At 43.5% G+C, this 12,198-nt stretch overlaps 1 protein-coding gene across 1 annotated transcript; it reads right to left on the reverse strand.

The window, feature by feature from the left end:
* Window positions 1-567: 567 nt before the first annotated feature.
* Window positions 568-8,778, reverse strand: hdx (highly divergent homeobox). The gene is made up of 11 exons (XM_070963028.1): window positions 8,564-8,778; window positions 6,601-6,762; window positions 6,082-6,228; window positions 4,679-5,860; window positions 4,538-4,594; window positions 4,210-4,356; window positions 3,055-3,253; window positions 2,884-2,963; window positions 1,571-1,672; window positions 1,187-1,309; window positions 568-1,075 (listed from the first exon to the last, which is right to left on the reverse strand). The coding sequence occupies exons 2-11, from the start codon at window positions 6,664-6,666 to the stop codon at window positions 806-808; spliced, it is 2,373 nt and encodes a 790-aa protein (XP_070819129.1). The 5' UTR covers window positions 6,667-6,762; window positions 8,564-8,778; the 3' UTR covers window positions 568-805.
* Window positions 8,779-12,198: the final 3,420 nt, after the last annotated feature.

Consider the following 12,198-nt stretch of genomic DNA (forward strand, 5'->3'; position numbering starts at 1 on the left):
ATAACAACCAAGGAGTTTCATTTATGATTGACGCAGGGTAAAATTAGGGAGAAAAACAAACAGTCTCTGATCAGAGTCTCTGATCTTAAGGGTGTAAGTTGAATGTTTTAAAGCCACTGTTTCATAAGCCTGTCCAACCCTGGTCCAAGAGGAAATAAGAGGCTTAAAGCTCATCCACTTTCTCTCCAGCTCTGGCTCCCTCCCACCCACACGCACAAAGTCTTTGTGTGGTGAGGTCATGGTTACACACTACATGTGTACATCTGCATATGTGTAAAAGCTGAATAGGTCAGTGCATCATGGATATAACCTTGAAGCTGAACTGAAGTGTGTGTCAGGTTTAAATTTAAGTTCAGAATTATGGTATATTAATCAAGTTTGAATTTTATAGCAGGAATCTGGACATATCTGATGGTGACTGTAGTTTGAGCAGCAGTTTAATGATAGCAATTTAACTGCAATGTTCTTGCCTGCAGCTGTAATTTACCATACTATTCGTGAACTCAAGTCTTTTGACAGTTAGGGCTGTCAAGATATCAGTGAAACTGAAACACAAGGCCACACAGGTAAGTTAGAGGTCGTTTATTGTTCTCTCTGGACTGGTCCAGAGCAAGGCGAATGATATGCAGTAAAAAAGGCATTTGTCAGCCCAACAGTCATAGTGAAGCATCGATCCACAGGCACTGGGCGTGGAGCATGAGTTTACCAGAGTGTTTGTGTAAATGCAAGACCATATTATTCCAGCTTCTGTGTGGAGTGTGGAAACATCTGTAAGAGTCTATGAGAGCTGATGAACATTAGATCGTCACTGCTGTTCTGGAACGGCTTCCTGCAGCTGCTCCTCTGATGCAGAGGGCACAGTAACTTCAGTTGTGGCGTCGTCTTCGTTTATGGTGACCAGCGGGGCTTCTTCGTATGCCGGGGCCGGCGGAGGCTCCACGGTGCTCGCACCGGCCGCCGGGGAGTCTTCGTGGTCGGAGGATAGGTCTGCTGACACTGCAGCAAGCTGGGCTCCTCTGTCCACAGTCATGTCCCAGTCCTGGTCTGAAGGCTGAGGTAGACTGGCCATGAGCTCCTACGCACAACAGCAGAGTTCAGGTTAGAGGTGTCTTTAAACTGTGGTGTTCAGCTTCAAGCTCGTGTCTGAATGGATGCTGTCAGTGTGTAAAGTTGACTGTGAGTGTACCTGCTGTCTCTCCAGGTCATTATTCCTCACAGCGCTGAGCAGGCTCTTCGTGAAGCTCACAAGCTCCTGGTATTTTTGTTTTTGGTTCTCTAGCTCATTCTCTAAGAACTGCACTTCCTCGTGCTGAAACAGAAGGATTCAAAGAGGCGAAAAGTTCATTCAGAGATCCAGACCTTTGTGCATTAAAATGCTTTTTATCTAGTGGTGCACTTATTTTCATTCTTGGCAACTGTAGACAGACAAGCACAAACAATTGAGTTTGAAGAAAGGACTGGAACTGCAGCTTGATCAGTCATGCCTGTGTGTGTGTGTGTGTGTGTGTGTGTGTGTGTGTGTGTGTGTGTGTGTGTGTGCGCGCGTGCGTGCGTGCGTGTGTGTGTTCACCTTGAATTCAAGCAGGTTCTGCACTTGCTCTATGTCTGAAGCCATAAATTCGCCATCATAATCATCATCTTCCTCCTCATCCTCGTCAATCACTTCAATCTTCTGTTAAAAAAACAGTCATTGGGTTTGATTCCACATGTAAATTGTGTGGTGACTTTCATCTGCTCTGGACTGAATTCCTTATGTTGTATTTCCTTTATGTTGCATTATGTTGAAGCAAACAAAAAAAACACTCAAACTTATTCATGTATGTACAATGAAGTGAAGTCTCCACAGAAGTGCTGTAAAGATGAAATGAGCTCATACTAATCAGGAAACACATGGTGTGATTAAAGCACATTCACAGTATATTACTGGACAGAGATAATAATATCAGACTATAGAAACTATTCAAAAACAAAAACATGTATTGGACTTGATGAAAAAATGTAATGAAATGTATCAGTTATGAGGGTCCAAAAACACGATTCCAATAGATATAATACATGAAAATGTAGCATTTTCTGGATTACTTGTTTAACCTCTTATCTTTATCTGGACTGCAGAATAATGATTCAAATGAACGCAATTGTCTTTTCTGAGATCACAATTATTCATCAATCTATCAGGGAAAAAATAATTGCACTTATCCCTACAAAGAGTATGTGTTACACTTGCAGATTGTCCATCTGTCTCAAGCATGTTTGGCTGAACAGCAACCTGTTAATCAGAGCATACTTGAAACAAATGCCTGTGATTGGCCAAGAAGTTTGTGAATAGGAAGCATTTGACATCATCCACTACAGCAGGCATCAAAACTGAAACGGTTTCAGAACCGTAATTATAGTAAGATATGACTAATTGTACAGCCCTAGATTGTTAATGTGTGTTAATATTAAAACTGCATTAATCAATCAGTATAGGCCTTTTTCACAGCAGGCATTTTGACTAGTCATAGTGGGAAAGGCTTCATTCTATATGACAGATATGACAGAGTGACAGTGAGCCGGCATGCACAATACCAGGACCACAAAACTAATCATTCATTTTATTATCTACACCTGTGCCTTTCCCTCAGTGTCATGTCAAAACGTCTACTGTGAAAATGGCCACAAATGAAGTTCATGATGAGAAAGTTCCTACCTGATGAATGAAGTACAGCTGGTGTAGTTTTGTTGCCACAAACTAATCTGAACTTGTGTGCTGAAGTAGACTGAACAAGCTCTGATCCATTTTACCACACCTGAGCGTGAATGCTGTCTTTCCCAGTGTCCATTCTTAAGTGGCTAAATTTAATGAGGCTGTACTGTAATATCAGAGAAATCGTGAAGTACCACATTATTGGCTGGTGGAGTAGCAGCGGGCACGTCTGTTCCATCTTCTCCATCTCTGTGTTGAGAGTCGATGGTGCCATCTAGAAGCCAGAACATTGCATGAATGCTGAGACACACAGGTTACGCAGAGGTAGGTGTTGGTGTGTACGTAGTGTCAGCGGGCGGCCTAACCTTCAGACAGGCAGACAGACCCCCCGTCATTCAAGTCATCTCCGAGCTCAGGCGTTCTGAGCCGCTCCTCGTCAGGGCTGAGGTCCACTGGAGATTCATTTCTTGGGGATGAGGTTGTGAATACAGCAGGCCCACCTTTAGGTGCAGGGATTTCAATACCCATCAGACGGTACTTCCTCCGCCTGTTACTGATCCATGTCTGCCGAAACACAAAAGACAAGGTGGTAACATGCTCGACTAAAGCCCTGTTTCCCCTGCATGGTACGGCTCGGCTAAACTCTGCTCACTTTTTCTCTTTTTCCATTGCACATAGTACCTTGTCCGGTTTTTGGTATCAGGTTCCACACAAGCTGAGCCGATATTAAAAAGGTAAACATGAAAACACTGCAAACCAATGACTAATCATGAGAATTGTCACTAATGCGACACAGGACATCCTGCACAAAGCGGGCATTTTTAAATCACAAAGCCACCATCAATACCAACGACCATGTACTCAATCCAGATTTTAGAAAATGACAAAACCACACTGTGGTCAATGGACGAAGTGCAGATGGATCAGGGACACCATCCCCTTACAAGATGAAGTGTCCAGCATGATGAATGTGAGGGTGAAGTCATGAAAAATAATTATTGAAAATCACCACAGTTGCCAAATCACCAAATGAGTATACATTTATCACTTAATTAAGCTAGCTTTAAGCTGTTGCAGTGATTTGAGGATAATCCTGCAGCGGCTTACCGTTTCTCTACGTAGGCAAATTTTTTCTTCTTTGCAATAAATATCCTAGTAAGTGAGATGAGGGTGGGTCATGTGTGTCACGACTGAGAGACTATATTTAGTCCATCAGCATTCCTACCATGGCCCCGGTGTAACTGTGTGACTTTTACACAACTTTCAGTAAGTTAAAAAACTGCGGTGACCTGGAGAAGTTGCTCTTTCCTGTTTTCATTTTCACTTGCAAAAGTTCAGACAAGTCAAATGGTCGAGTTTTCCATAAATGTCAAGTGGCCAGATAATGTGAATAAGGCTCAAAACTTTCTCAGTCTCCAAAACATCTCTCTACTTTCAATGATACTGCAGAAGTTCAAGGCCAGGAGGAAGTGCACGCTTGTCTAGATTTTTTTGTTTTTTAACCCTGCGGTGTTGGTTACCTTGACTATTTCAGTGTCTACATTGAGCTGGTTTGCTGCAGCAGCGATCTTTTCCCGGCACACTGAGCCCAGGCTGGTCATGCCTCGGTCCCAGTAGCGCTTCAGTTGGATGAGATCCCCGTCACTGAACTGGGTCCGATCCTGCAGCTGAAAACACAAACCTCTGTTTAAATGCAGAACATTCACAGCTGCTAAGTAGACTCTAGCTTTACAACTTACCAGACGTTGGTCTAAATGTGTAATGACCATACAGTAGACCTGGTAAAGTCACAATCTTACCTTTAAAGTGGCCAAAAAAAAAAAAAAAAAAAAAAAAAAGAATACTAACTGTTCTCTTTCTGGAGTTGCTGATAACCCAGGGGGCAGCAGTCACACCAACTGAAGTCTGCACACAAAGACGCACACAGCAAAGTTAAGTCTTTCAATTCACTTTACAGGAAATCTGCAACAACACTACAACCTCTCGTACCTGTGAGCTGGATTCCCCTGTAAGTGAGGTCTGTGCTGTGAGGGAGTAGCTGCCCTGAAGAGTTGTGTTGCCGTGAAGCAGTGCGGGTCTGGAGCTGGTCGTGGGGGGTGTGTGGCTTCCTCTCACCACAGACACTTCAGTCCTGGTGGGGCTAGTTGACGTCCGCTCCCTGTGGATGTGTGTCCGAGCGGCCATATTCGCCAACTCCTCTTCCCTTTGCCACTCATCTTCTTCATCTCCAGTTTCCATGGCGATGGAGAAGTTATGACTGGTATCCAGAAGATGGGGCGTCGGCCTATGAGTCTCCTGGCCTTTCCGAGTAGACACGTGACTCGGCCTAAGTCTGTCCCCCTCGCCTCTCTCTGACAAGGTAAAGACCTGCTGGATACGAGGTGTCTGCTCAGAAGGGGGACCAGAGTTTTGTACTGGGAGGGAGACCCGAATCTTCTGAGGGGCAGGTGGCTGAGGTTGGGGGTTGGAGTGAGGTCTGGGTTGAGTCTGGGACTGTGAGGACGAGGACCAAGGGCGAGTTTGCGCTGCACCGTACTGCCTAGTCCAGCTGTGAGGTACTATCCCTGCTCCTGCACTTACCCCTGCCTCCCCCAGGGATGAAGTCCCTTTCCTGACTGCAGTGTAGACTAAAGGCCCTGAGGCTGACGTGAGGGATGAGAGGTTTTGAGAGAGCGAGGCCAGCTTGGAGTGAAGGGGTGAGGAGGTGGAGGTGCCCCTGCTCTGCAGGGCCTGGTTGATCAGAGACGAGGATGTGTGTGCAGAATGATCAGAGTCTGACTGAGACGGGGGTGCTGTGGGTCTTGGTCGGGGGCGAGGGACAGAGTTGAGAGAGTAGATCCCGGTCAGTATGACGTCATTGTTGTTGTTGTTGCTGTTGCTTCCGCTGCTGTGGGGAGAAGAGGAGGAAGGAGAGGAAGACGTCGAGGAGAAAGAAGGGAAGGACGAGGATGGAGGGAGAAGGTGCACACGATTCTGGATGTTCCGCGCTGCAGCCATTTCAGCAGGAAGCAGCGCCCCCGCGGCCAGGCTATGACTGGACAGAGCACCTCCAGCTAATGTGTGATTGGAGAGCAGTCCCCCAGCGAGCCCGTGACTGGACAAGGAATGAGACATGCCTCCGTTCTGTTCTACCTTGGAGGCCAGCTTACGCCTTTTGTTGCCAACCCATGTCTGTGGGGAAAAGAGCAATCAGCTGAGTGACATCACTGAAACAACAGTCTGCAAACTCTGGACGGACTAATTCAGCAAAGTGAGGATAATAATTCAGGAATCGTATTAGATGAAGAACTAACAGGGAAGAGACTAGACTCACTGTCTCAATTCACTGCTCTTGCTTTTCATGGGCATCCCCCCATCCCCCCCACCCCCCCACACACAGAAGCACATTTTACCCGAACCACGCTGAAGTCCAGTTTGGCCTCCTGAGCACACTGCAGTATCAGCTGGAAACAAGCCTTGCTCTGATTGGTCATCCCATTATCATAGTAACGCTCCAGGATCCTCTGCTGTTCAGCCGTAAACACTGACCGCAGGTTCATCTGAGAGAGAACCACAAAGATAAAGAGGCCCCCAAAACGTTGTATTACATAAGAATTCACTCCTAATCGGAGCTTGCTGACAGATGATGGCAGATTATTAGTTTAAAAGAGATAAAGCCTTTGGTCTGAAGCTATAACTTCATGACACTTGGGCAATTTCCTTTCTACGGCTTATGCAGTGCAGTAAGAGGGGTTTTGCATTCAATTTAATTCCAATAATCACAATATCTAATTTAGCAAATGCACTATTACATAATAATAATATTTTGCGAGTGCAGCAGCAGTACCTGCACTTTGTTTAAATTTTTACAGAACGCAAGCCACGTCAGTTTTTTTAAAGTTCATTTTGAAAACAGTTCTTCGTATACTCACAGTCTGCAGACCACGCCTTTGTGGCCACGCATCCATTCTGTCGCTGGAGGGGAACGGGGCTGCCATGCAGATCACAGCAAAGCCTCCATGTTTCTAGATTAGGACAGCTTTTATTGCACTCATCCTGTCTCAGTGTACCTGGCACGCTGCAGGGTAACGTGGCTAAGGAGAAAGCAAAGCAGACAGCACTATGCTTAAGAGTGTAAATAAAAAGCTAAATCCAAGCCATTATGAGCACACTTCTCTTCTACAAATAACAGAAGACTAGCAATCCTCTCTGGATCAAGACTGAGAAAACGCAACAATCAGTTTCATCATATTGCAGACAGCCAGTCAACACTTTGTCATATAATACATTACAGCATTTTGAAAAAGTTACATCAAGCTCTGTGAAGCTGTAAAATACACACCACGCTGTCAATCAAAGCATAATAAGCTGTGACAAGCCACTGTGTAACATCAATAACACTATCAATCAAGCCAATGTGTTGTTCCTAGCAAGGCACGGCTCTATTTATCAACTGAAAACCGTTTGAATGTGTGCCCTTGCATTAACCCTGCCGTTATAATTACAGACATATGAATTAAAAGTTATATCCTAAGTGTTTTTAGTTCAGTTAGCTGCTGGGAATGCTGCCAACAGGAAACAGCTGTTGAAATGGAAAATTTAACTGCAGCCTTCAGAAATAAGTTCCTGTTCAATCATAAAGCATTTATGATTTCTTTGCATTTTTCCATTATTTATATATATGTATGTATGTGTACACACACATACACACACACACACATACATACATACATACATATTATACACTTATTATTTTTGTATTATTATACAATCTATACTATTGTGAACTTTGTGCAACCTTCTTTGGCTAGGCTGCATTTAACCATGGTCATGCAAATAAAACACATTTATTTTGCATTTGACTAATTTTTATCTTAGTGTTGCCGTAGACAGCTTTACAGATGTCTTTCTGGACATTTCTTCATCCTAAAATAGGCTATACTGCACTATTCCGGTCTGATTGCTTATACAGTCTGACTTTACGGCAAAAACTTTAGATGATGATGTATTGAAAGCAAAGTTAAAAAAAAAATCCAGCTCCAAGCCTTAATCACTAGAACAGCATTCACTTTTCCCCCGCCTTCACAACTGTGTAAACAAATAATAAAAACAAAGTGTTAAATAACTTGCTGTTTATGAACACAGCTCGCTTTTATCGTTCAATGTGCCACACAAAAAGAGATAATAATGACCGGGGTCCTGCGTTACGAATTAATTACACACATTGAAGTGTAAGGGAGGAAATTTTACGGTTTTAGCAGACTGAGAGGGGACGAGGGGGGCAGGACAGAGCAGTAAGCAGCCCTGTGTAACTGCACCTCTCGGGCTCGCGTGGAGCTGAGAGTAACTTTAAATTAACGTTACAGTTGTTGTTACAGTTGTTGGAGGTTGAGATAAAGGCAGAAAATGTCACATACGGGAATGTTGTGCGACCAATAAGCATCCAGCAGGTTTATTTTGGCAGGCTCACTGCGCATGGCTACAGTCAATATGGAAACATTGGAGAGAATTAGCGAACAAATTGCGGGCACGCCAGATTAGCGGCACCGCGGCGGCAGCCCGGAGACCCAAGAGGCACCGCGGCGACACAGGAAGCTCGTGCCATAAGTTTTCCACCGCGAGCCAAGCAGTAAACAAACCGGGTAAGCGCCGCATCGCCACCACGGCCATGCAGACAGCGCACGTTAGCCTGCAGGCCCGAGCGGCCATGTCTTAGCATTAGCACTAGCATTAGCATAGCTCTCCCAATGGATGGCTGCAGCTAAACTTTTCCTTCAAATCTGTGATTTCCCGACCCTGGCATGGTCATTCTCGCTGACCCTGGCTTCCAGCGGATACGAACGGAAGCCGCTCGGAGTACCCCAAAGCGAAAAGTAAAATCACTTTCCTGCTTACCATTTTTGATGTCAAAATCAGACGAACGTTCAAATTCAGCAGATTTCTTCACCAGTCCCCTTTGCTAGACAATGAAATCAGAACGTCCGATCATCAATTCTAATCATGATTGTGACGTATTTGCAGACAGGAGCCAATAGGAGCTCAAGATCATAGCTGTGACATTCGCAAAGGGCTGAAAACTGAGCACCGTGGTCCCGCCCACCATTGACTTTGTTCGGTGGGTGCTGGAGGAGGAGGTCACACGCATGGAGGCAGCCGAAACTTTGGCTGGAAAACGCTTTGTTTCCTCATCAAAGTGTCCTTTGAAGTGTCTTTCGATTGCCACGAAACTGAGCTAAATGTACAGTAGGTGCTGGGAACGTCGCCAGCAGGACATGTTTCAATGGGCTTTTTCACTGCAGGCTGTTACTATTTGATCAGGCAGCAAAAGTGTCGACATCTTTAACTTTTGATTAATTATTAGGCAGGAAAACATTGCATATGATGAAGTTTGGGAATTTTTTTTACTAATTTGGTTTTATCCAGATATATATTACATTATAAACCTTTTATAACGAGCAATACTGTATTTAACTATGGTAATGCAAATAAAATTGGATTACTTTTTACCTTAGTAAGCAAATTAAGAAAATAGAGATTACTAAAGATGTTGTAGTTAACTTAAAAAATGACTTTCTGAACATCTCTTCTTCCTAAAATAGGCTATACTGCATCTTAAATAATTCAGACTGACTTATTACAGATTACTGGCATTATGGCTAACAATATTTATTAGGGAGTGAGTCAGGCAGAAAGACAAGGATCCTAAGAGCATGTATGAAGAATGTGGAGACTCATCCAAACCATTCAGCAAATTGGCCAATAAATGCTCTCTGTTTTGAACCAGTACAAAACAAAGGTACTTTGGCAATAACATCACCACAGCTGCCACAGGTTTTAATTTGAAGTATATCTGAAGTCATTATTATTACTTTGCAGAGCATGGCTCTCTGTTTAAAGGCTCACATCAGAGCTTCATGGTGTTCCGCATTTTGTGCAACAGAAATAAAGTCTGTGAATCTATAATTACTGTGTTTTGTGATCTGTTCTTACTGTGCTGAGATTGAAGAGACAGTTTCAGTGCAATGTGGCTCCTTTCTGAAAGATAAAATAAGAGAATTTCAGTCCGACACCACAGCAGAGAAACTGCTCTTATTAAAATAATCAGCGGCCTCAGACTACATTCTGATGAAAATGAAGTGTCATCCTGTCATCTTACACATAAGTACAGCATTTAATACCATTTCCCATAGTATCTTAATCAGTCATCTTGAACAGTTGTTTGGCCTTTCTGACTGTGTGTTAAACTGGTTTAAAACTTACATCGAAGAGAGAAAGTTTCACATCAGTCTTGGAGATCATGTGTCTGAGAGACATGGTTTGAGGTTGCACAAGAGAGCTGCATCAGTCCATTACTGTTCTCACTATACATGCTGCCACTTGGTGATATCATTAGAGAGCACAATGTGTGTGTCTATAGTCATGCGAATGACACACAACTGTACATTTGTGCTGAACCAGATGATGCTGCATTTATCTATATTTAGCTATAGACTATCTTCTGGCAATAAATAAATTGTTGAGCAATAATTCCTGGAAGTTAAATGAGGACAGAACTGAAATCCTTCTGGCCTACTCTAAAACAAAGAGAGAAACACTGTTTAAAATCTGAGGAAATTAACTGCCTGGATTAAATCTGAGGTTACAAGTCTTGGTGTTATCCCAGATTCAGATACAAGATTCGGGTCCAACATCAAGAAAACTTCCAAGATCAAGAAAAATAAACAGGGACTTCAGCTCATTCAAAACTCTGCAGATCGGATGTTAAACAGAACAAGAGGAGAGAGCACATTAGTCCAGTTTTAGCTGCTTTGCACTGACTTCCTGCAACATTCGGGATTGATTTTAAGGTCCTCCTCCTTGTATACAAAGCCCTTAATAGGCTCGGACCAAGCTACACTACAAACTCCCTTGTTGACTATTTACCTTCAATAAGACTGTGATCGTCTGCTGCTGGGTTATTGGAGGTTTCCTGCAACAGCTGAAAGAAAATCTGGCATGCAGTCTTTGTCAATTATGCCCCAAAGCTCTGAAACACACAGATATCAGGGAAGCAGCTTGCTGAATAAATTTAAAAGAAAGCTGAATAAATGTTGTAGGTAAATGTTGTATCTCACTTGATTCTATGCTTTTTATGTACTATGTCTATTTTTTCCTTTATTTTATTACTACTACTTCAGTGATATTGTTTGGCATCTTATGTTATCTTATTTTTACTCTAGTGGGTTTTATTCTCCCTCTTATTACACAGTAGTTTTCTATCCTTGTTTTTATGTTCATTCTGTCTTTTTAATGTGAAGCATTTGATATCTTTGTAGTGAAGCACTTTGAGCTGCATTTCTTGTATGAAAGTTTATTATTATTAATATTATTATAATTACTGTGTGTGTGTGTGTGTGTGTGTGTGTGTGTGTGTGTGTGTGTGTGTGTGTGTGTGCGTGCTTGCTTGCTTGCTTGCTTTTTAGGGGGTCATGTATTCATTCTCTATAGTGTTATTTCCAGATGTGCCTGTTTACATATTTAAATGCACAGGAAAGTATACACACACACACACATAGCGCATGTTCTCATGTAGAGAACATCATGTCTAGGAATTGTCCACTCTGATGACGATGATGATGATGGCTGGTGTAACTGTAGATGTACCTTTATAAAAACAGTTTTGTTTTTTTTTAATTTTGCTATTATTATGTCCATCTTTCTTTATTTTAATCTACCTATCTGCTACTTCCTCCATCCCCCTATCTATAAAGTGAGTCCTTTCTGTGTGTGTGTGTGTGTGTGTGTGTGTGTGTGTGTGTGTGTGTGTGTGTGGAGGGGGGTGCTGCTGCTGTAGTCCATGACGTCACCTGTGTCCCAGGTGCACAGCAGGGGGCGCTGTTCCTCACCGCTGAGTCCATGCGCCGAGCAGCAGCTCCTGACAACTGATGCTGATTTCCTCATCCAACATATCGTGAACTTAAAAAACCAGCCGACATGTGAGTCTTACCTCGCCTTGCGATGTAGTACCCGCTGCCAACAGACACACATGACATACAGACAACAATCTTTCCTTTCTGTGCAGACAAAGACTAATGATGGCACCTTCGTAAAAAGCAAAAATGATAAGCTTTAAGTGTATCTGTGCCACACAAGAGCTATTGCATTTTATATCTGATTTTGTTTTGCTATACAGGTCCGTACGAGGGGTTGCTTAAGTTATTTTTGCGTAAAGCCTCTCTTGCTCTCTCTGTATGTATGTGCATGTGTGTGTAAAGGGGGGGCAGAGAGAGATCCTCCCTATATGGTGTGCGTTGCACCATTCCCTGGTCTGTATTATGAGTGGTGGCCCTTGTGATGCTGCAGCGAGGCGGGCGGGAGGAAAAGTGGAGAGGGGAGGGGTCGCTCCATCTCCTCGCGCCCACCGAATCCACTTCTCACAGCGCGCGGGCTGCTGGCGGGAAGGCACGAGAGAAAGAGAGAGAGAGTGAGAGAGTGAGGGAACGAGAGGAGGGAGGGAGGGAAAGGAGAGAGCGTGTGTGTGCGTGTCTCTT

The sequence above is a fragment of the Chaetodon trifascialis genome, chromosome 5, assembly GCF_039877785.1.
Source record: "Chaetodon trifascialis isolate fChaTrf1 chromosome 5, fChaTrf1.hap1, whole genome shotgun sequence".
Lineage (NCBI taxonomy): Eukaryota > Metazoa > Chordata > Actinopteri > Chaetodontiformes > Chaetodontidae > Chaetodon > Chaetodon trifascialis.